Genomic DNA, 25,404 nt, shown 5'->3' with positions numbered 1-25,404 from the left:
TTATGAGTGAGCTCATCCCATTCACATTTATAGTTATGATTACTATCTGTGTATTCCCCTCCATTTTAACTTCCTTCTTTAAATGTAACCTTATTCCTTCTTTTCTTTCCCTTCCATCCAGTGTTTTGCTTTTAATTAGTCTCCCCCATTTCCTCTCCCATTATATTGCTCCCCTTATCCCATCCTCCTTTTGTACTTCCCTCTTACTATAGGAGCTTTTTGGACATACACACCCCAGCTTCTCCTTCCCTTGCATTTCTCCTCTCCCTGCCACCCTGTTTTTTATTCTCCTTCTACTTTTCTATAAGGTGCAATATAATTCTATAACCTAATGAATCTGGCTGTTCTCTTTCTTTTCCAATTCCAAAGAGAGTATGGTTTAAGTGTTACCTATCACCAACCTCTTTCTCCCTTCCCATTGTATTGGTTTCCAACCCACCCACCCCTGGCTTCTTTATGTGATATATTTTGCCCCATTTTAAGTATGACAATTATAACAATTTTTAAGAGCTAAATATACCATCATTCCATATAGGAATATAAGCCCTTTATCCTTATTGAAGCCATTAAATTTTCCTCTTTTTTATTTACCTTTTCATGCTTGGATTTTGTATTTGGGTCTCAAATTTTCTGTTCAAGTCTGGTCTTTTCTTCAGGAATACTTGGAAGTCTTCTATTTTATTAAATGGCCATACTTTCCATCAGTTTTGCTGAGTAGTTGATTCTTGATTGTAGACCCCATTCCCTTGCCTTCCTGGATATCATATTCCAAGCCTTGTGATCCTGTAGTGTGGAGGCTGCCAGATCTTGTATAATCTTAACTGGGGCTCCTTGATATTGAAATTGTTTCTTTCTAGTTGTATTTTCTCCTTTGTCTGGGAACTCTTGAACTTGGCTATCATATTCCTGGGAATTGTCAATTGGGGATTTAATGCAGGAGGTGATATGTAGATTCTTTCAATCTCTATTTTACCCTCTTGTTCAAGGATGTCAGGGCAGTTCTCTTGAATAATTTCCTGTAGCATGATGTCAAGGCTTTTTTTTTTTTCTTGTTGTGACCTTCAGGTAGTCCAATAATTCTTAAATTGTCTCTCCTGGACCTATTTTCCAGGTCTGTCATTTTTCCAATAAGGTGTTTCAGATTTTCTCTATTTTTTCATTCTTTTGATTTTGTTTTATAAAGTCTTGATGTCTTGTGAAATTATTAGCTTCTAGTTGTTCAACATAGTCAATTTTAAAAAGCAAGTCCCAGGCTTAATACAGATGTGCTGGGATAAGTTACGAGTAATTAGGAAGGTTTGGGTTTTTTTTTTAAACCCTTACTTTCCATCTTAGAATTGATACCGTGTATTGGTTCTAAGGCAGAAAAGCAGTAAGGGCTAGGCAATGGGTGTTAAGTGACTTGCTCATGGTCACCCAGCTGGGAAGGGTTTGAGGCCAGAACTTTGTAACTAAATAAGAACCAAATGAAAGTCCACTGCACTCCACACTGGTTAGGGAAGAATTTCTTAGCTTATTCTCTAACTTAGTCCTTAGTCAGGTTAAGCCAACATGCATTCATGAAGTGCCTACTGTATGCCAGACACTGCGCTAAATTCTGGGGAGGAAACAAAAGGCAAAAAACAGGCACTGATCTCAAGGAGATCATGGTTTAAGGGGAGTTTGGCTTAACTTGATTAGATTTGACTTTGCCATTTTCTTCTTGTGGGCTGAGTTCAGGGGAAGATCAAGTTTCTAAGGTTTGCTCGCCATTACAGGTCTATGGGTTTTTATCTCCCAGATAATGACTGTTATTTTCCAGAGATGACTGGATTCCTTTCTAACCAAGGTCGTATAATGACAAAAGTTTCTCTAGATTTGGAAGAAGCCTGGATTTTGAAAAAAATTCAGTTGCCCAATTTCCTGCACATTTGAAAAGTAACTGATTCAAACTATTCGGTTTACTTGTTTACTCTCCAGAGAAGTGATTTATCTCAGAGTTCACTGGACCATTTTGAGATTCTTTTCTTTCATTTCAGGGTTATTTTCAACAAACAGTATTGTACTATGGCTTTTATACCAATTCAACTATCATGCGTAAAGGAATCAGCAGTTCTTACAACATGCAACTGGCATATATTTTCACCATTGGACTGTACTTGGTCATCTGCTTCTTTTGCTTACTCTATAGGTATGGAGTGTCTGTATCTTTATGTTCAAAGCTTCCTCTCACACTTGGACAAAATCCAGCCGTTCATCATTAAATAGGTTGTCCAAGATGTGTGCTATGACACTTTCAGTAGCCTAGAACTTAAAATAAAAAGGTTCAGAGTAAAAAAAATAAAAGGCTTCACAGCTTTTCACATCTTGTTATTACTTTAATACATTTTACTCATCTTTAATATATCCCCCCTACATCTTCTCCTACTTTAAAATATTAAAACAAATACTTTTAAAAGAAAAAAAATCAGTACAGCAAAACTAACCAAGAGTTTTCAAAGGATTTTTAAAATTCCACTTCCTGCTATAATATGGAAAAGAAAAAAATAGTAAGAAAGAACTGTAGAACCTTTGCATCACATAAACTTAGTCAAGCCAAATAAGTTCCCATTATTGGTCACTTTTAAAGTGTTTCTTTTAAAATTTTAAACCCTTCTCTTTAAACCCTTAAAGTTGATACTAATTGGGTTCTAAGGCAGAAGAGCATTAAGGACTAGGCAATTGGGGTACTATGACTTGCCCAGGGTCATATAGCTAGAAAATGTCTGAGGCTATATTTGAATCTGAGACCTCCTGTCTCTAAGGCTGGCATGCTAGCCATTGAGCCATCTACCTGCTCCCAAAGTGTTTCTTATTCTACTTATTTGCCTATGAAGTTTCACTGCTTGGTTTTTCTTCTTAGTTTTTCCTTTTTATTTTTAGTTCCATATTCTGTCCTTTCCACCAGCCCTCCCCTATCCAGTAGGAAGGAAAGAAATATAATACTCATTATGCATCTAAAGCCAGGAAAAACACATCTCCTCATTAGCTATGTTGCCAAAAAAACAAACAAACAAACCATAAAGTCCGAAAAATAACTAAAACAAAAGAAAATATTCTGCAGTCCTTACTCAGAGTCTCAATTCTCCACTTTGAATTAGTGGTGTTTTTTTTTTGTTTGTTTGTTTGTTTTTATCATGAGTCCTTTGGAATTGTTGTGGATCATTTTATTGACTAGAATAGTCAGCTGTCTTTCACAGTGCATTCTTGCTACAGCATTGCTATTACTTTGTGCAGTGTTCTAGTTCTGCTCACTTCACTTTACATCAGTTCAAACATCTTTCCAGGTTTTTTTGGAACCATCCCCTTCATTGTTTCTTTTTTAAACCCTTACCTTCTGTCTTGGAATCAATATTGTGTATTGGCTCCAAGGCAGAAGAATGGTAAGGGCTAGGCAATGGGGGTAAAGTGACTTGCCCAGGGTCACACAGCTAGGAAGTGTCTGAGGCCAGATTTTAACCCAGGGCCTCCCATCTCTGGGCCTGACTCTCAATCCACTGAGCTACCCAGCTGCAACCCCCCTTCATCATTTCTTATAGCACAGTAGTATTCCATTGTAACTATATGTCACAACTTGATCAGTTCCCCACTTGATGGGCATCCCCTCAGTTTCCAATTCTTTGCTACCACAAAAAGGTCTGCTATAAATATTTTTCTACAATTCAGTCCTTCCTCCCCCTTTTTAAAAAGTCTCTTTGTAATACAGACCTAGTAGTGGTCCTGCTGATTAAAAAGGGACACACAATTTTAAAGCCCTTTGGGGATAGTTCCAAGTGAGCAAGGCTCACTTCCCTCCCCCCTTGGTAAGTCATTTCCTCATACTTGAGATTTTTTCTCAAAGATATATTATTTTCCCAATTGCAGGTAATCACAATTTTCAATATATGTTTTCCAAAATTATAAGATTCAAATTGTCTCCCTCTCTCCTCTTCCCTCCCCCCCTCTCAGAGATGGTAAGCAATTTGATCTGGATTTTACACGTATTATCGCACAAATCATGCTTCCATTTGGTCTTTATTGTAAGAGAATACTCGTATAAAAACGAAATCCCCAAATAAAATTATAAATAAACTTATGCAGTAGAAATATTGAACATTGACTCCAATATTTCTTTATTGGAAGTGGCATCCTTTGTCAAAAGTCCCCAGAATTGTCCCACATTCTTTGTATTGCTGTGATGAGGAACTTCTTCACTTTTCCTTAGCCTTATTGATGTGTTTTGTTTGGTTTTGTTTTCCGTGTGTACACCCTTTTCCTCCCACTGAATCAATCTCCAGCAGTTTGGGTGAAATGGCACTGAGTGTGTTCTTGGTTTTGCCTCTCATAGCATGGCTTGCTCTTTCCGGAATAACTTCATTAACCCGCACATCTACTCCAGAGGGACTGCTAAGGTTGTCTTTTCCTGGGACTTCACCATCACCAATGAGAAAGCTGTGAAGCTAAAGCAAAGAAACCTTACCACTGAGATCAAGGTATAGTGAAGTCCTGCTAAATATAGCTTCCCTAATTCCATCTATCATCTGTCACACGCTGGTTCATGGTGCTGTTCAATTGCCAGTAGCTTTTTTTTTTTAACTTTTACCTTCCATCTTAGAGTCAGTACTGTCTCTTGATTCCAAGATAGAAGAGTGGTAAAGGCTAGGCAATGTGATTTAAATGACTTGCCCAGGGTCATGTAGCTAGGAAGAGTCTGAGGTCAAATTTGAACCCAGGATTTTCCATCTCTAGGCTTGGCTGTCAATCTACTGAGCTACTCAGCTACCTGCCCCTTGCTGATAACTTTTACAGCCATCCTGATCCATTCTTATAATTTTTGGTTGATTTATACCAAAGTGACTAAGTATTTCTTGTTTAAAACACCATTAATTTCTCCCTACTTTTTTTTAAAGGCCTCTTCAAGGTAGAATACAGCCATTAGGGAGTGGGGAATGTGTCTTAAACCTTCATCTGCTTTTCCAAGTGTAGACAACTATCAGATGCCACAAACTAAATGACTTCATGAATCCATTTGGGGTTGGGTTTGATCCAAGTCTTTTCCTTTTTAAAAAAATTGAAAATGCTGTTGAATAGATGTTTTTTAGGAGAGGGAGTCCTATGACTAGCTGAAGTCAGTCCAGGATAGAGGCAATGTGCTGATTCAAAAAATAAATACACTAGTGGGCTTTCCACCTAAAACAAGGAGCAGTGATCACCAAAGAAGGAAGAAAAATGTATCCATAGGTCTTAATGTACTCTTGCTTTGGCAATCTGTTTGCTCTGTTTTCAAGGTCATATTGTTATTCTGAGCTATGAAAAGTGCTGTAATTTGGTGGCAAATATTAGTACAAATAAAAGACATTTAAGTACCCAAAAAAAAAAAAAACCCAAACCACCATTAATTTTCTACACTGCCTTTGAATGATAGTAGCTAAGGCTCAGACAGCTGCCAATTCGTTTTCTTGGTATCAGGAAGATAAAAATTCACATTCTGTATCACTTTTCTGGCAAGGTCTCAAATGCTCAACTATATAAATAATGCTAATTTAGATGCATCTTCTCCCACAAAACAGGTAGCAAATACATCCATACCTGCCTAACCAAACTGTAGAAGAAAAATAACTTATTCATAAAAGGAGGTAACCAACTACTAAGACAAGAGATTTAGAAAAAGATTGTGAAATTCTGTATACATATTGGCTCTATAAAGTGAAATGCAGCAGTAGCATCTTCACATTTGATTCAGACTTTACATTTAGAACTGCCTTACTTACCTGTTCATTAAATTCGGAGGCAGGGGATGTCAGGGTTTAGAGAGAGAAGGGAAGATAGAAGACCCTGGAATGTTTTGATCCCTAGGGACACAAGGAGTCAAACCCTTATTTTATTTTATAGTCCCTTTATTTTTAATTAACAAGAATGTACTTTCTCTTCCTCCACCCTAATCTTCACCAATGGAAAAAAGGAAAAAGAAAAGACAGGGAAAAAAATCTTGTAACATATGCATAGTCAAGCCAAAGACCACATTGGCTGTGTTTAAAAATGAGTGTTTTGTTCTGCCATTTTTGTCCATCACCTCTCTATCAGGAGGCCTGTCTTGGTTTTTTCTTTTTTTTATTCTTAGCACTTAGCACAGTACCTTCAAGCTCCATGCTTCATAATGTGATTTCATTTTTAAAATAGGTTTTTTATATTTTTCTGTTTCTTATGTCATCAGAGTTATCCCAAGTATCTTTTTCATTTATTTTTGCATGCATTTTCCAGCATGGCTCTGTGAGAATTTGTTTTATCAAACTATGTAGACATTAAGGAATTTTTTTCTAACTTTAATGAAATGGGGCTGATATGTGGTTGAATGAAGAGCCAGGCTTGGAGATGGGAGGTATTGGGTTCAAATCTGACCTCAGATACTTCCTAATTATGTGACCCTGGGGAAGTCATTTAATCCCAATTGCCTAGTCCTTACAACTGATACTTAGTATTGATTCAAAGACTGAACGAAGGCTTTTAAAAATAAAATAAAATTTTTAAAATTTAATGGGGAGGGGGAAGAGGAACTGCAATGGATAGATTGATTTTTTGAGTTACTTTAAATTTTTTAAGTCTTTGAAAAATAATTATCTTTTTTTCTTCCTCTACCAATATATTTTTTTTAATTCCATGGGCACACTATCTGACACACCCCTTAGTTTACTGGTTCCTAGAACATTGCTGTGTCTCGTCCTACCTCTGGATTTGGGGATGCCTTGTCTCTGGGGGGCAGGGTGAGAGTGGTGCTTGCTGCTAACATTAGAGAAGCATCAGGGGATCACCTGTAAAATCCTTCTGGTTGCAGGAGACTCTGTCAGAAATCCGGCATGAGAATGTGATCGCACCTCTCAAGCAGAGAATGAATCATCTTGGCATCCACCTGGGGGCCTGGATTGTTTCCACAGGAGTAGCTATTGCCTGCTGTGTGGCTGTTTATTACCTCTCTTTTTACAACCTAAAGGTAACTCCTGAGAGGGAAAAGGCACCACAAGCTATGGGGAGGAGTACCAGGCTAGGGAGAAGGACATTCAGGATCTAATCCTGACTCTGTTACTATCTAGCTAAGTGAGCTTTGGCAAGTCTCTTAATTTTGTTGGGTTTCAGTTTCCTGGTGTATAAAATGAGAATAATGGGTCTGGGCATGGTAGCACACACCTGTAATCCCTGTTCACAGCAGGACCAAGAATGAGGGACTGTATGAGCTCAGGAGTTCTGAGCTACAGTGGACTAAGTCAACTGGGTGTCCACGCTAAGCCCCACACAAATGTGATGGTCTTCTTAAAGTGCAGGGGGGAAGGGCATCTGACTGCCTAAAGAGGGGTCAAAGTTTTCTTGGATCAGCAATGGGGTAAATCAATGAGTAGCTGCTATACTTCCAGCATGATTAAGATAGGCAGACCCCCTCTCAAAAACAGACCAATCAAACCAATCAAATGGAATTAATTAAGATAATAACTCAGGGCAGGTAGGTGGCTCAGGGGATAGACAGCCAGGCCTAGAGGTATGAGGTCCTAGGTTCAATCTGGCCTTGAACATTTCCTAATTATGTGACCTTGGGCAAATCACTTGACCCCAACTGCCCATTTCTTACTACTCTTCTGCAATTCTAAGACAGAAAGTAAGGGTTTAAAAAATAATAATAATAGTAATAGTACCTGCCCTACTAGATTTAAAGAATTGTTGTAAAGATCCAGTAGGAGAAAGAGAGGTCATGGGAGAAGATGGGGGGGGGGAGAGGGAGAGAGAGAGAGACAGAGACAGAGAGACAGAGAGACAGAAGGGGGAGACTAAGAAAGAGAGATTGAGAGAGAGAGAAGGAGGGAGAAATGGAAAAAGGGAGAGGGAGAAGGAAAGAGAGACTAGAAAGAGAGATTGAGAGAGAGAATATGATTGGATGAATGAAAAAAGTATCAACTGTTTGCTACATAATGATTGCTCCATTAAGTATTGGGGATATGAATAGAAAAGTAAGATACACAGACCCTACTCTTAAGGAGCTCACATTCTAATCAGGGAGATGTGAAATGCAGGAGGTTTCAGAAGACAGTCATTTGGAAAGGCCCTGTGGTCTTTAGGGAATGTGAACCCATGTCGGAAAGTATAAAGCCCTCACAATGTAGAGGATTACAATTATTACTAAAGATTATCCCCGACCCCTGTACTTCTGAAGATGAGAAGTTCTTGGAGCTGCCTCCATTCCGGGTGATGAACTGTGGTTGTGGAGAAAAAAAGTTTCATAGTTTCCATTTCCCCCTTACTGATCAACACTGGGAAGGCACTAGTGTTAATAGAAATTGGAAAAAACTCCTATAAAAAGAGAGATTGTAGCTGGGATTTGTAGGAGGCTAAGGAAACCAGGAAGTGGAGATAAGGATGGAGAGCATTCTAGGCTGGGAGAGAGTCAGAGAAAAGATGGTGCTGAGAGAGTGTCATGTTCAAGGAACAGCAAGGAGTGAATGTTTAGGGGGGTGGGAAGGTTAAGGCAGATTGTACAGTATAACAAGACTGGAAAGGTAAAAAGGGATTGTTTTGTTTTGTTTTTTGAAAATTTTTATTTAATTAGTCAATTTAGAACACTATTCCTTGGTTACGAGAATTATGTTCTTTCCCCCCACCCTTCCTGTAGCTGATGCGCAATTCCACTGGGTATTACATGTGTCCTTGATCAGAGCCTGTTTCCATGTTGTTGATGTAAAAAGGGACTAAGTTATGAAGGGCTTTGAACATCAAATAGAAGGTTTACAGTTGATACTGGAAGTAATAGAGAAATACTGGATGGGGTCTGTTGGGTAGGGTGGTAATACATTCATATTCCTAGTTTAAGAAAGATCATTTTGGCAGCTGTGGAGAGGACAGACTGGAATGAGGAGAGACTTGTGGCAGGAAAACCACCCAGCAGGCTATTGCAATAGTTCATACTTGAGGTGATGAGGGTTTGCATTAGCATGGTGAAAATGTCAAAGAAGAGAAGGGGGAATATATGAGAGGTTGAAAAGGTAAAATTGACAAGCTTTGGCAAAAGGTTGGACATGAGGGATGAAAGATAGTAAAGAAAGATAGCCTTTAGATTTGGCAATATTGGAGAAACAGTTTAGATGAATGATGTTTGCCATCCTGAAGAGAGTAAGAACAGAAATGGACAAACCTATTGTAGATATCCTTCTCAAGGAATTTGGCCACAAAATGGAAGAGAGCTATGGGATGAGAGAGCTCATCGTGGATGGATCAAGTAGGTGTTTTGTTTTGTTTGGTAAACCCTTACCTTCTTCTTAACATCAATATTAAGTATTGGTTCCAAGGCAGAAGAACAATAAGAGCTAGGCAATGGGCATTAAGTGACTTAACCCCAGGGTCACACAGCTCAGAAGTATTCAATTCATATTAGAACCCAGGACCTCTCATCTCCAGGTCTGGCTCTCTATTCACTGAGCCACCTAGCTGCCCCCTAAATTAGGGGATTGAAGTAGTATTACTAATATATGTTGAAGTTACCTAATATGAGAGGAACTTCATTGAACTCATTGAAGAAAGAAGGGGAATGTCTTGGAGGTCTGTGGACAACAGTTACCAGGATTTTGATTGGGTAGTAGATATAGATTGGGCATAAGGGCTATATAGTGTAATAGATGATATTTTGAGGATATATTTGATGGCTACTAGATAACTAATGGATCATGTAGTTATCTTCTTTTTGCCTAACCTCCTCCCTTTTGTACCTCCCTCTTCAGAAACCTTTCAGCCTCCCTTCCCCCTTCTTCAGTCTCCTTCAACTCACTAACTGTGAGCTGTGAGGTTTCAATGAAATAGTTCTTAATCTTCTTTGTCAAACAAGAGGTTTATTTGGGGAAGCCAGGACAAGGGTGGAGGATGGAGGTAAGAGGGATAGGGTTTTTCCTATTATCTACGAGTGTTAGGTTGGAGGATATTGAGAGAAATGGCAATTCAGTCACTACCATGAAACAGAGCAAGTCAAAGAGATATATGGACTATTGTCCTTCTTCTGCCTTCAAATGATCCAGGTCACCTCCAACTTGATTATCCCAAGTCCCAGGGATAAAATCAGCTTCTTGCTTCAGTCACCACCATCAGCCAAAGACCTTCAGCCAAGTTCAGCAGTTGGCTCTTGCCCCCAACTGTTTCCCAGTCATATTCCAGATGGAATCTTCATTTGAATGACAGATGATCCATCTCCGGCTTCTTGTCTTGCTGCATGCATGCCTCTTCCACAATAGGGAAGAGTAGTATCTCTGGTGTGAGGGCTTGCAAAGCCCTTTTTAGTACTACATTCCTCTTCTGGTGTCTACCAGCCACTCAACTCTCACCTATGGCTTCAAGAAGCTGCTGCATGTAGGCAATGGGGATTAACTGACCTGTCCAGGATCACACAGGTAGGAAGTGGCTAAAACCAGATTTCCCAGGACCTCCTCTCTCTAGATCTGGCTCTCAATCAACTGAGCAACTAACTATGGCCACTCGGAGGGATTTGTCATTTTCCTTCTCCATTGGATCCAGTGGAACCTTTTGTCAGCATGCAAAAGTTAAATGACTTACCCAAATAAACTGTCTCAGAAGACGGGCTAAACCACATTGAGGGTAACCAGTGGACCTCAGACCTGATGGTGAATTAAGTGGGTGTCTGCTCCACACCTGTGAAGATTTCCATCAGTGGAATAGATAGATGAGAACAATTTGTTCCAACACCCATGAAGGCAGTGGAAGTGGGCACTGTGGAGTGCTTAGAACTTGGTTAGACACTGAAGACACAAGGTCATCCACTGCATCCCAAGCCATCACTAGTCACCTTGACTTTTGTCTTGGCACTGAACGTTAATGATTCAGGAAGAAAAAGTGAGACTGAGAACTTTATGTAACTCTGCCTCACTTAAATCCAATGTGGGTGCAAGTGGTGATGTCATTGGTGATGCCATTAGTCAGTCCTCTTAGAGAACGAAGGAAAACAACCAACGAGATATGGTCTGAGTATACCTCAAAGGAGTTGTGCTTACTGAGTGATGAAGGGAAGAGGAAACACATGGAAGTGACAATGGGGAGCAAGGCGTATTTCAACTCCCCTACCTAAATCATTGAGTAAGGGAAAGGTTGAAAAATGTCACCATTGCCCAAAAGGATGGCCATGGAATTTGTCTCATCAGAAAAAAAACCTCAGATATCAGTGAAAGGAAGACGAATAGAGTGAAGGGAGAAGTAGTAGCTTAAATGCTCAGTGAATTGAGAGCCAGGCTTAGAGATGGGAAGTCCTGAGTTCCGTCTTGTTTTAGATACTTCCTAGCTATGTGATCCTGGACAAGTCACGTAACCCCCATTGCCTAGCCCTTGCTGCTCTTCTGCCTTGGAACCAACATACAATATTGATCCTAAAATGGAAGATAGGCTTTTTTTTTTTTTTAAGAAGGTAAGGAGTTTTTAGGAATTGATTCATTCAGATCCTATCTAGTAGCTTTTTAAGACACAGCCTTTTTTTTTTAATGGCCTGAGCATTTTTTTACTCATTTCTAGTGTGAAACAGTTTAATTTCATGAGACCTGCCTGTGTTCTCAACAACTGCACACGTAATAACATAAAACATTGTGCGATATAGCTTCTTGAGGGTAAAAAGATGAAATTCTCTGCCTGTCATTTCCAGCTAGTTGAGTTTCTAACTTTTTATTTTGCGGTAGTAGATAGTAGTAGATTAGAGAAGTGTTATTGTTATTACAAACTACTCTACTCAGAGGAGAAGGACTCCATGGATAGGGAGCTTTAAGCAGTTATCTGCATTTTAGCCTAAACAAATGGATTTTGTAGCTATCTCCTCATTCACTGTACAACCTATGCTTTATGGGAACGTGGTGACAGGAAAGCTGACAGTATTCTTTAGTTGGACTGAAAGAAAACATGTTCTGTAATGGTATTCTCTGTAAAGGGTGAGAGTGTCAGAGAAAGAGAGGAGAAGCTTGTTCATCCTATTATTGGAGCTGGCCACTGGTAAGTCATGGCTATGTTTGAAGAGAGGGGAGGGGAAGGAAACAAGCATTTAAATAATGCCTACTATGTGTCAGGCAGCTGTGACTCGGTGGTTAAGAGCACTGGGTCTGGATGTGAAGACCTGAGCTCAAATCTAGCCTCACACACTTCCTAGCTATGTGACCTTGGGCAAGTCACTAAACCTCTGACAAAAGGGTTCCACTGGATCCAATGAAGAAGGAAACGGCAAATCACTCCAAGTATCCTTGCCAAGAAAACTCCATGGATATCTTTGATCCATAGGCTGATGAATCAGACACAGCAAGACTAAAAAATGTGTCAGGTACTATCCTAAGCACTTTATTATTATAAATATTATCTCATTTTAATAATTACCCTATTTGCTTCTCACAACTATCATAACCACTTTATCATTATAAATATCTCATTTTAATAAATATTATCTTATTTGCTTTTCACAATTGTCCTGAGCACTTTATTATTATAAATATTAAATCATTTTAATAAATATTACCTTATTAGCTTCTCATAACAACTCTAAGAAGTGCTTTTATGAACCCCATTTTACAGTTGAGGAGACTGAGGAAGACAGAAGTTAAGTGATTTGCCCAGGGCCACACAACTAATAAATATTTGAGCCAGGGGATTTGAACTGAGGTCTTGCTGACTCCAGACTCAGGACTCTATCTACTTCACCATCTTGTTGTCCTGGGTGAAGATGTTGTTGTTGTTCAGTCATGACCCCATTTGGGGTTTTCTTGGCAAAGATATTGGAGTGGTTTGCCCTCATTTTACAGATGAGTAAACTGAGGCAAACAGGGTTAAGTGACTTGACCAGGGTCACACAGCTAGTAAATGTCTGAGGCCAAATGGAACTAAGGAAGGTGAGTTCCCCTGACCCCAGGCTCACTACTCTATCACTGTAGCAACTCGCATCCTTGCCTGAAGATAAAATCTCCCACACATATATTTTTGTGGCTTTTGCTACACTAACTCAGAATAAGGTGAGAATTTCAGGAAGACCTGTGCAGGGTGACTCCATCCCTACTCTCCCTGCATACCTTCTCTTAAGCCTTTCTTAGCTATCCCATTTTTGGGGACAATACGACAGTAGATACAACTTACCCAGAAGAGCACTTCTACTTTTGCAGAAGTCACCTTGAGAGGCTGTAGCACATATTGAGTTCAAACCCAGCCTCAAATACAGGTTATGTGGCCCTGGACAAATCACTTAACCCTGTTTGCCTCAGTTTTCCCATTTGTAAAATAAGCTGGAGACGGAAATGGCAAATCACTCCAGTATGTTTGCCAAGAAAACCCTCCATTGAGGTGCCAAAGAATTGGATACAACAAAGAGGCTAAGAGTGAAATAATTCTAATAACTGATGATTTATAGTACTTTTAAGATTCTTAGAGTGATTTTGTCTTTTTTGATCCTGAGGACAGCTATGTGAATTAGGTGAAATTGGGATTGGATCTGTGAATACCTCCAGGTGAAGAATCCAATCTCTATCCATTCAGGTCAGCATCTGAGTGGCATACATTTTTGAAAATTGCCTTGGGCACTTGTCTAAGGTCTCCTAGGTAGTGAGGATATGTCAGTTTCTGGTTGGAGAACCAGCTTTCAAGCCACTCTACTGGTCTTTTAGGTATTAATTGTTCCATTAAGTATTATCGTAAGTGGGTATCTAGTGTGTGTTCAGGTATGCTTAGATGGTCTACCCCAGGAGTCATCTCCTAGTGGTGAGGCGTCCCATGATCCATATCTTTCTGGGGGCTAAGGCAACTTCCCCAGCCCCAGGTTTCCTCCTCCTAATCTTCTCTCTTCTCCCCATACTTCCCTTGAAGCTCTGGTGTGGGAAGAAGAAAGAAGGAAGTCTAATATTTGCCTCAGTTTCCTCATCTGTAAGACTGAGAATAGTCAGAGCTCCTACCTCCTGAGGTTGTCATGAGAATCAAATGAGAGAAGATAAATTCAGAGCTTTGGAAACCTTAGAGCAATTGTGTATAGCAAATGGCATTTGCTAGCTATTTCCTAGGATTTCTCTACTGGGGGACTTTCTTAAGCCAGGTCAAAGACTGGGTGGTAGAAAGGGGGTTGAAAAGATTGACTGGGCTGCCTTTTCTTGTTGCTTTGCCATAATGAGACTCAACTAAATATATCTCTGCATAACATTTCTTGATTTTCTTCCTCATTCTCCTCTGGTTCCAGTTTCTGACAGACCACAAGAACCAGACAGCCACTTTATTGCTACCTTTTATTGTGTGCTGCATTAATCTCTTTGTACCACTGTTTTACTCCTCTTTTGGACTGGTGGAAAAGTTTGAAATTCCTCGACATCAGGTCTTCGTTATCATTACCAGGTAATGCCACAATTCCTTTCCTCCCTGCTTAAAAGTGTGGCTTACATTAAGCAGAGGGGGAAGAAGGGATTATGGGATATCAGGTCCATTATCCATTATAATCTTACTTTTCTTGAAGGAACAAGGAGTAAAGAGCCTATATGTATTGCCCAAAAGCAATAGTATAACCTATATCAGACTATTTACCTCTGGTCTGGGAGAGGAAGGGAAGGGAAGGGAAAGGAAGGAAGGAGAGAATCTGAATTGTAAAATGTCAGAAAACAATTGCCAGAGGCAGCTAAGTGAATAGAGAGCCAGGGTTCAACTCTGGCCTCAGATTCCTAACTGTGTGATCCTAGGCAATTCATTTAACCCTAATTGCTTAGCCTTTGCCATTCTTCTCCACTGGAACCAATATATAGTGTTGGTTCTAAGATGGAAGGTAAGGGATTTTAAAAATTTTATTTCTATCAATTAAAAAATAATTTAAAAGTTAAAAAAAAACCCTACACCATAATGAATCCCACTACCACCCTACTTTTCTACAGTATGTCCTTAGACCAATGTTGGTGAACCTATGGCACATGTGCTAAAGGGGACTGCTTCCTCCCCATCTCCACAGGCACCTGAGGACATTTCTCACACGACCTGTCCCTCTCCCCAGCAGCCCAATGGGAGCGTTTCCTTCTTCCCCTATTTGGGGTAAGGTGGGAGGCTTACATGTGGCATGAGAGTTGCAGTTTGGATACTTAATCTCTAAAAGGTTCAGCATCACTGGCTTAGATTCATCAGGCTATAGAGATATTTGGCCTCTTCTTCAGTACAAAAGAGGTTAACTACCCAAACACCTGAGTTAAATCTCTAGATGAAGTATGGAAGGCTGGTCCTGGAGGACCAGAGAACAGAATTCAAATCCAACTTCAATACTTACATGAACTGGGCAAGACATTTAGCCTTTATCTGCTTCAGCTTCCTTGACTATAAAATGGTGATCATAATAGCACCTAACTCCCAGAGTTGTGAGGAGCAAACAGGATATTCCACTACCTTGGAACCAATATTTAGTATTGATTCTAAGACAGAAAGTATTTTTTTTTTAAAGTACTTCTTCCCTTTCTTCCTAATAGAAAAAAAAATGAAGAGTTTCCTGGGAGTAACAGAATAGTGGTGGCACTGAGAGACCTTGATGAGCTATTATTATTATAATCTAGTTGTAGGTATCACTAAGATTAATTTGCCTTGAATCAGGCACAAACCCCTCTAGACCACAGCTTTTAAGAACTGATCATCAGAGTGGAAATGAAGAAGTTCCAGGACTTTTCTCCTGTCTTCTTGCCCATAAAAGTTTCATGATTATGACGGGGAATGCTATCCACTGCCAGAGAAAGAACTGTTATAGTTGGATGGATGCAGACAAAAGCATCCTATCTTTCCCATCAGTGTATTTATGGTTTCATTTTGGAGTTTTGCTTTTCTATGAGAGTGCTCTTACAACAATGACCAATATGGAGTGTGTCTTACATGATACTAAAAATAAAATTTAAAAGAACATAATAAAATATAAAATTTAAAAAAGTTTCACAATTGTTCCATCGTTTTTTTTACCAGACCTGTTATTTTCATGATATATGGAACTTGTTTTGTTTTTTAAACCCTTTCTGTCTTAGTATTAATTCTAAGGCAGAAGAGTAGTAAGAGCTAAGCAATTTGGGTTAATTGCTCAGGGTCATACAGCTAGGGGAGGATCTGAGGCCAAATTTGAACCCAGTTCCTTCTGACTCTAAGCCTGGCTCTCTACCCACTGTGTTACATAGCTGTCTGATGTATAATAATTAAAAAATGATAATTTTATAAGAAATTATAAAGAATACTTAATAAGGAAATATAAATGTCAGAAGTGGGACTTGAACTCCTATCTTTATGGTTTTGGGAACAGCTTTGTAGCCACTATGCCTGCCCTATAGGTATTAATTGTTCCTACAATCAGTTAAAACCAATATCTACTTATATGTTGTTAGTGTTAGAGAATTGCCCAAACTCTGAGAGGTTGAGTTGCCGAGGGTCACAGCCACTAAGTGTCAGATGTTGAACTTAAGTCCACATCTTCTTGAAACTGTTTTGGGCATTTTGATGGGATTGTGTAACCTTTCTTCCCCATAAGACCCAGTTACTTGTCCCTTTCATTTCTCCAAGGACAGGGGAATTAGAAACTACCCAGTCTTGTTAGTGCTGGCTTCCTAACATTACTAGTTCTGGTCATAAGTACACACAGTGTCCTTTGTTCTGTTTGAATTGTGGGAGAATGGAACATTCAAATTTGGCATACTTGGGGAAAATAATGAACATGACCCAAAGATTTGGTTCCTTTCATGTTCTTCCTCTATTAGCTGTCTGCCAACATTCAATAACTCCCTTAGGTCAAAAACAATTTGGAAAGGTTGCAAAGTTCTCAGAACTCTCTTTTTTTTCCTATTTTTTTAAGACAACAAATTTTTATTGGTAATGTAGGAATAGGATTATAGAGAGTTGAATTTTGATAAGAGCAAGTTTGAAAGGATTGGAAATTATCTCCAAAGTGCTGGGCTCTAGCCAGGAACCCTGGAGAGAATTCTAGAATGCACAGAGCTGAAGAAGGAGTTCAAAGGAGAAAGTGCCACTTCCTGTTCCTGAGCTTTCCTGGGCCACCTACCTTAACCTGTGTGTGGAAGTTCAGAGGTTCCTTTTCAAACTGGAGGGCTTCTTAAGGAAGATCTAGTCATACCTGCGTTTACCAACTTGTCTGAAGTTTTATCAGAAGATCCTGTCTGCTGGGCTCTGGGATTTTTACCTCAGGGTCAGACCCAGCTTTGGGTGGACTCCGCCATCTTGAGACCACTCTTAGTAAATTTTTGAGGCAACTTCTTAGAGAAACAACTAAACTAAAGACTGAGGATTATAGCCAGGTAGTTTAGTGAGCTTTGGGGGAAAACGTAGCTAGAAACAGGGAGCTGGTAGCCTAGCTGGAAGAACAGAAGCATCCATCTAGATTGGTTGGGTGAGGTATAAGAAATTAGAGTCAGGGGATCCTTTTGTTTAATCCTCACAGTCTACCTCGATTTCTAATAAATATAGATACTGTTTTCTTATAACATAGTCTCCAAGGCTTTTATACACACTGGTCAAGTGGAGGGAAGTGAACTTTGCTTCTTTTCACCAAAAGGGAATTATGATACTTATCAACAGCCAAATAAGTATCCAAACCAGTTCCCTAGTGTGGATAACACCATCTATCCACATTATTCCTTCAATTAGGGACATTATTTCTTCAGTTTTATTTTAACACAGCAGACAAATGGTAACACCCAAGCAAAATGCTTCTATAAGACAATTAAGCCAAAGAACACAAAAGAATTATTGTGACGGATTTTATATACCACTTTATAGATTTATAATATATTATTTGTTGAAAGATGAGAGTCCTGTGTATTATGTGTTTTAGGCTAATAGTCAACTAACAATGATTAAGCAATCACTATGTGCAAGGTATTGTGTACATTTTATAATTAAAGAGAACACCTGAATTGGTGGGGTCAATAGTCCAAGAGCTATGTGGCTCAGTGGATAGAGAGCCAGAGCCAGACAGGAGGTCCTGGGTTCAAATATGGCTTTAGATACTTCCTGATTGTGTGACTCTGGGCACTTTGTCACTTAATCCAAGTTGCCTTCCTCTTCTGCTTTAGAACTAAGACTTCAAAAAAAATGATTGTTTTCTCTTTTGTAATTTAGGAATATTTTCCTGAAAATATCCATCATTGGGATTCTTTGTTATTATTGGCTCAATGCTGTGGCAATTTCCAAGAAAGAGGTGAGACTTTAAACTCTCTTGCCTGATTTTGTGTTCTAATCTTAGGCCTTTGGTGACTAGGCAGGAAATGAGTCTTCCAGCATTTACATAAATTAAAAAGCATTTATTAATGCTTTTATGATCAGCCACCTAAACTACAACCCTGATAAGATGATCATCCCCATTGAAAGGGCACTTTGTTCTCTACTTTCCTCTAATCGTCTTCATTTCAAGTCAACTCAAGGAATTATTTTTGTTTAGGCTTTTTTCAATTGATTACCATCAATTTTCAATGATCTACCCTAACTAGAGTTAAAGATAGAGTAGATAATTTACGTATAAATCTCTAAATTTATTTTGACTACTTAACTAATTAAATGCTATTCTTTCCACATCTGCTCACAATTGTTTGGACTTTCATGTTTCATTCCCCTTCACTGTCTTCTGGAGGAGGTTTTAATGAACTGGGCATTTTGTCCCATCTCAGGGAAGAGAGGGAGCTCAGGGACTTGCATAATTTTACCAAGTACATAATCAGCCCCAAGTCATTTAGGAAGATCCCTAGAGTGAACCATGTCCTTGAAACTGGTTTATCAAGTGCCTTCTTCCTCATCTCAAAATGTGAAGTGAATAGAAATAGATAGATAGATGGACAGAAAGATGATAGATAGATAGATAGATAGATAGATAGATAGATAGATAGATAGATAGATAGATGGATGGATAGATAGATGGATGGATAGATAGATGGATAGATAGATAGATAGATAGATAGATAGATAGATGGATAGATAGATAGATAGATAGATAGATAGATAGATAGATAGATAGATAGATAGACAGAGACAGAGATAGAGATAGAAATAGAGATAGATAGATGATTAATAGATAGATGGATGGATGGATGGATGGATAGACAGACAGACCAACAGACACAGATAGATACAGAGATTATAGATAGATAGATAGATAGATAGATAGATAGATAGATAGATAGATAGATAGATGGATGGATAGATAGATGGATGGATAGATAGATGGATAGATAGATAGATAGATAGATAGATAGATAGATGGATAGATAGATAGATAGATAGATAGATAGATAGATAGATAGATAGATAGACAGAGACAGAGATAGAGATAGAAATAGAGATAGATAGATGATTAATAGATAGATGGATGGATGGATGGATGGATAGACAGACAGACCAACAGACACAGATAGATACAGAGATTATAGATAGATAGATAGATAGATAGATAGATAGATAGATAGATAGATAGATAGAGACAGAGATGGAGACAGAGATAGAGATAGAAACAGAGATAGGTAGATGATTAATAGATAGATGGATGGATGGATGGATGGATGGATAGACAAACAGACCGACAGACACAAATAGACAGAGATTAACAGACATAGATAAATCTATAGAAAGATAGGCTATACGATCACCCTAACAAAACAACCATGGTCAAAAACATCTTTAGAGCTTGGTTGGAACTGCTTCTAGGACAATTATTTAAGTCTTTTTTTTTTTTAAATAAACTTTTACCTTCTGTCTTGGAATCAATACTGTGTATTGAGTGGTTAGGGCTAGGCAATGGGGGTTAAGTGATTTGCCCAGGGTCACACAGCTGGGAAGTATCTGTGAGATCAGATTTGAACCCAGGACTTCCCATCTCTAGGCCTGACTCTCAATTCACTGAGCTACACAGCTGCCCCCTATTTTTTAAGTCTTGCTAGGAGATGTTTCATTAATGCAGAATAATGCTTCATTTAAGACTAGAAACATGTTTCTTTATTTTGATCCTCTGCCCAAGAATGGGGGTGGGAGGGGTGAAGAAGGGGAGGGGGTGAGATGATGGTCATCTGAGAATACATAGTCCTGACTCAGTCTGGTTTTGAGAAAACTTGGGTCAGCAAGAGGGAAAATGAATACTGAAATGCACAAAGAACCAGTGCCTGAAATCACAAGGAAGTAACTGTGTCCAAGGCAAACTGGCTAAATGCAAAGAATATGGGTCAAAACAGTGTTAGCCTCATAGCATATTCTGTTTGCTGGAGTAGTAAACTCGATATAGCTTCTCACCTCTTTTCCAGGGCATAAGCCAGGTTGAGTCCTGACAGACTCCACTTGCCCCCCCCCCCTTTTTTTAAACCAGATTTTGCTCCTGACAGTTTTTGGACAGAAAAAAAATTAATTCAACCTTAAAGGAAGGTATTTACCAGGATTGAAGATTCTTCAAAAGATATGCCATAGGCTCTCAAAACAGGTCCTAAGGAAGTGCCTTTTTCTATATATATATTCCTCATGTATAAGTGCCTGTCCTCTCAGGTTGCCTTGCAAAAGGGTCAGTCCTCTTTGTTGTCATATCTCAAAAGAAGAGAAGTCTTCCTTTCTTGGATAGTCTTAAGGACCGACAGAGAAGGCAGGCAGGAAGGGGAAGGATGAAAACATCCTGGAAAGCCTTCTCTCCTTACCTAAGTTAATGAGACAAAGGCCCTGTGTCAAAAATAAAAATGTAGGAGCTTCTACCTGCACACCTCCGCTCCATTTAGTCACAGAAAGCAAGACCCAAATGGCTAGACAAGCTAAGGTATATATGATTGAGGGCAGAGTTGAACAGAGATTATTTTGGAGCACAGATTGCAGCTGAGAAGTACAGGTCTGAGTTGGGGAGAGACAGGACCTGGAAATGTTGGAAAGAGGAAAGACTAGAGGAGAGTGGAAAGTCACTGAAGAGAATTTTCCTCAGTTTTCCTGAAGATTGGGGTACTGTGAGGCTGTGAATACTGTACTTACTGGTTTCCATTTGTGTCCCAAAACAGCACTTTGGAAGAAAATTAATAAACATATTTCTCAGTTACATTTTAATCCACGCTGGCCCAAGTTGGGAGTGTTGCCCAGTGTCTGATACCTCTGGCCAAGACAACTGCAGGAGGCCAGATGTTGGATTTATTTTGTAATTTTGTAATAAAAATATTTCTCTGTTTGCTTTTTAGTGCTGGGAAACACTTGTTGGACAGGATATCTACCGACTCCTTATGATGAATTTTGTGTTTACTTTATTTGATTCCTTTTGTGGGGAGTTTTTGAGAAGGTAAATCTGTATTTGTTGTTGGAAATGGGAGATGGAAATAGAAACCCAGTGGACCATGGAAATGAATCACAAAATAAATGCTTCCTTACACTCCTAAAAGCACACACTGAAATCTTTATATTTCTCTTTTGTTTTCTTTCCCCTCCTTTGTTAATTAAACACATTTGCTTATTTGTTCTTAATCTATTTAGTAATCCTGATACTGTAAATGCTTCATCACAAGAAGTTTGTTTCCATCATAGGTGTACTTAAATGCTCTCTCTTCTCTCTCTCTCTCTCTCTCTCTCTCTCTCTCTCTCTCTCTCTCTCTCTCTCTCTCTCTCTCTCTCTCTCTCTTCTTTCCTCCCTTCCTTTTTCTCTTTTTTCCTTTCTCTTTCTTCCTTTCTTCCTTTTTCTCTTTTTTCATTTCTTTCTTTCTTTCTTTCTTTCTTTCTTTCTTTCTTTCTTTCTTTCTTTCTTTCTTTCTTTCTTTCTTTCTTTCTTTCTTTCTTTCTTTCTTTCTTTCTTTCTTTCTTTCTTTCTTTCTTTTTTTCTTTCTTTCTTTCTTTCTTTCTTTCTTTCTTTCTTTCTTTCTTCCTTCCTTCCTTCCTTCCTTCCTTCCTTCCTTCCTTCCTTCCTTCCTTCCTTCCTTCCTTCCTTCCTTTCTTTCTTTCTTTCTTTCTTTCTTTCTTTCTTTCTTTCTTTCTTTCTTTCTTTCTTTCTTTCTTTCTTTCTTTCTTTCTTTCTTTCTTTCTTTCTTTCTTTCTTTCTTTCTTTCTTTCTTTCTTTCTTTCTTTCTTTCTTTCTTTCTTTCTTTCTTTCTTTCTTTCTTCTTCCTTCCTTCCTTCCTTCCTTCCTTCCTTCCTTCCTTCCTTCCTTCCTTCCTTCCTTCCTTCCTTCCTTCCTTCCTTCCTTCCTTCCCTACCTTCTGCATTAGAATCAACACTGTGTATCTGTTCCAAGGCAGAAGAGATACAAGGGCTAGGCAAAGGGGTTAAGTGATTTGCCTGTTTCTAACTGAATTTTAGATCCAATTGTTAATTTTTCAGTGTGAATATCTTTTAAAAACCTTTCTATCTCAACATCCAGTACTGTGTTTTGGTTCCAAGGCAGTGGAGCAATGTGAATATTTTTACACCCCAGAAATCAGCAGTTGCTACAAGTTGGGGCTTGACTTATTGTGTAGTGGATTTCTAGACTTAATAATATGTTGACATGAAGATCACACTTAAATGTATGTGTTCATATATTTTCTTTTTGTTTCCTTTTCCATGACAGCCTGGTTGTTAAGTTTTTACCCTGGTTTCAATCAATCATAGGATTTGAGTCAGAGATATAGAGCTGGCAGCAACCTCAGAGGCATTCTGGTCTAACCCTTTCATTTTATTGAAGGGGAAACTAAGGCCACAGGAAGTAAACTGACTTGCCCAAGACTACACAATTCATACTCATCGTGGATGGGATTTGAAACCAGAATCAATGCTCTACCTCCATCTAGAAATAACTTTGTATTTTAAAGACTATGAACTATCTCCCTTCCTAGACATGCTGTAGTTTATGCCAAGATATACAGCTATAGAGGACCTAGAGCTTACCATGAATGATTGACCTAATCCAGTGTTGGCAAATTCAAATAGAAATGGGGGGGCCATTTACATCAGGATCTCTGTATGCCATATATTAATTTTAAAAACTACCTATTAACATATCTATATTCTATTGCCTGGGCAGCTAAGTGACTCATTGGATTGAGTGCTGGGTCTGGAGTCAGGAAGACCCATCTTCATGAGTTCAAATCCAGTCTCATAGACTAATTGTGTGACACTGGACAAGTCATTTAACTCTGTTTGCCTCAGTTTCCTCATCTATAAAATGAGCTGGAGAAAGAAATGGCAAACCATCCCAGTATCTCTGCCAAGAAAGTCCAAAATGGAATCATGGAGAGTTGGACACAACTAAAAAATGACTTTTATTCTATTGCATTTTTCTTTACTTTGTTAAATATTTCTCAATTACATTTAAATCCAGTGTGGCCCAACCCAGGAGTGTTACTCAGTATGTCTGATACTTCTGGGCAAGACAACCTCAGGAGGCCAGATTTATTGTGTATCTGAAAAGAGTCATGAGAGGCCACTTGTCCATCTGCATATGATAAAGAAGAAGAATACCCCAATCTAGAATGTGGAACTGTGGGGAAAGAGGGAAGGAAGCAGCCCTGGTTTTGCAGTTAGGAGATCCACATTTTACTTCTAGGTTTGATCAGAAATACTAATGTCTATCCTGCCTACCTCATGGATTTGACATGAGACAAAAATAAGATTTTAGGTAGAGAGAACTCTTAAAAGGATTCTAAAAGTCTAAGGTGGTGGTCCCAACTTTGTAAAAGGGGAAAAATTAACATGCCCATTTTCAAAGGAGGTTAATTTGTTAATAGGATAAAATAGTATCATGAGCAAAAGAAGATATGACTGAGGAAATAAAAGTTCAATCTTCTGAGTAAATACATTTATTAAGCAATGTATGCCAATTGCCTAAGAATTCGGGACCAGGCTCCTTCCTCCTCTTAGGGCTGGAACCCAAATGCAAGGGAAGATGGATTGTTCTACATTAAAAATAATTAATCAAACAAGACCAATGAATTAAAAGGAAACAAAACAACAACTGACAATCTGATTTCTAGTTGGAGGAAGAAAGTTTCCCAGCCACACAAGGATTGTTCAAACAATACAATAAAGTTTTCCCCAAATTCCAACAATTGATTAAAATTTTCTTACAGAATAAAAATTGAACTAGACCCATAATTTAACAGAGAGGGAACCAAGCTAGCTCCAGAATCGAGTCACAGGATGGAGTCAGTTGCCTCAATTAACCACTTGCTAGCCTAAACCCCTCAATTTTCTCACAATAGGAGGGTATAACTTTTTTTAACTCTGTCTTCCACCTTAGTATCAATTCTAAAAAGGTATAACTCTTTAAAGACACATACACACAAATATAATGTTATATGTATAAATTACATGTACACAGAATATATTTATACATATGTTATATATAATCTTGGTATGAGTTACTTTGCCTGGTTCTATCCACAACTATGTCTTTTTTTTTTAATTAAAACCCTTACCTTCCATCTAGGAGTCAATACTATGTATTGGTTCCAAGGCAGAAGAGTGGTAAGGGCTAGGCAATTGGGGTCAAGTGACTTGCCCAGGGTCACACAGCTAGGAAGTGGCTGAGGCCAGATTTGAACCTATGCCTTTTTTAAAAGCACATTGATCCATTATGTATTTGAAGTTTAGACAAAATGTTCCTGTTGACAGTTTTTATTAAATGTTCATTAAGTGAAAAGCACACAGTGCATAGTACAAAGGTACTGTGATAAAATGGTTTTTTAAAAAACAGATCTTTGTCCTTCTCTAGTAAACCCAGAACTTCATTAAAAAGATAGAAATCTATCTAGCTTTCAGAGTACAAATTTTTACTAGATTTTGAACTCAGATTCTGGAAGGGGTTTGGTAACCAGTTTTAAGATGTAGGAACATGGGGAATGTAGGAAAACTCTATGGAATCAAATACCACTAACTCTGAAGTTAGGAAAAAGTGTCCCATCGTTGGACTAGAACTTTGGGAATGGGAGGAAGGATTTCTAAGTAAATAGGAAGAATATTTAGCCTGCTTAGGAAAAGGAACCTTTTAGTATTTTTTAAAAAGCATTTTATTTAGCACTTTGCCTTGACAATTTAGAAGGTCTTTTCCTTAAAATGCCACACTTTTACTGTGTTTATAAACCTAGCATCAAAATTTTAGAGCTTGGAGAGACACAAGAGGCCATCTAATCCAATTCCCTCACTTTACAGATAAGGAAACTGAGGCAGAGAGAAGTTTAAGTGACTTTTCCAGGAAAGAAAGGAAGGAAATAAACATTTATTAAGCCCCTACTATGTGCCAGGCACTGTGCTAAGTGCTTTATAAATATTATCTCATTTGATCCACACAACAACCCTGGGAGGTAGGTGATATTATTATCCTCATTTTATAGTTGAGAGAAACAGAGGTTAAGTGACTTGCCCCAGGTCATACAGCTATTAAGTGTCTGAAATGGGATTTGAACTCAAATCTTCCTGCCTCCAGACCCTGCATGC

At 38.7% G+C, this 25,404-nt stretch overlaps 1 protein-coding gene across 1 annotated transcript in view; it reads left to right on the top strand.

Moving 5' to 3' along the window:
• The window catches only part of TMC5 (transmembrane channel like 5), a 104,128-nt gene that overhangs the window by 56,478 nt on the left and 22,246 nt on the right, over positions 1–25,404 (top strand). Inside the window, exons 11-16 of the mRNA XM_056806305.1 lie at positions 2,019–2,170; positions 4,346–4,490; positions 6,830–6,985; positions 14,222–14,373; positions 18,118–18,196; positions 21,186–21,283. Of these exons, the coding sequence (XP_056662283.1) occupies positions 2,019–2,170; positions 4,346–4,490; positions 6,830–6,985; positions 14,222–14,373; positions 18,118–18,196; positions 21,186–21,283 (782 nt within the window). The remainder of the gene's footprint in view (positions 1–2,018; positions 2,171–4,345; positions 4,491–6,829; positions 6,986–14,221; positions 14,374–18,117; positions 18,197–21,185; positions 21,284–25,404) is intronic.

Source organism: Monodelphis domestica, chromosome 7 (assembly GCF_027887165.1).
Source record: "Monodelphis domestica isolate mMonDom1 chromosome 7, mMonDom1.pri, whole genome shotgun sequence".
Lineage (NCBI taxonomy): Eukaryota > Metazoa > Chordata > Mammalia > Didelphimorphia > Didelphidae > Monodelphis > Monodelphis domestica.
The sequence above is the reverse complement of the archived record's forward strand: the minus strand, read 5'-3'. Positions and strand labels throughout refer to the sequence as shown.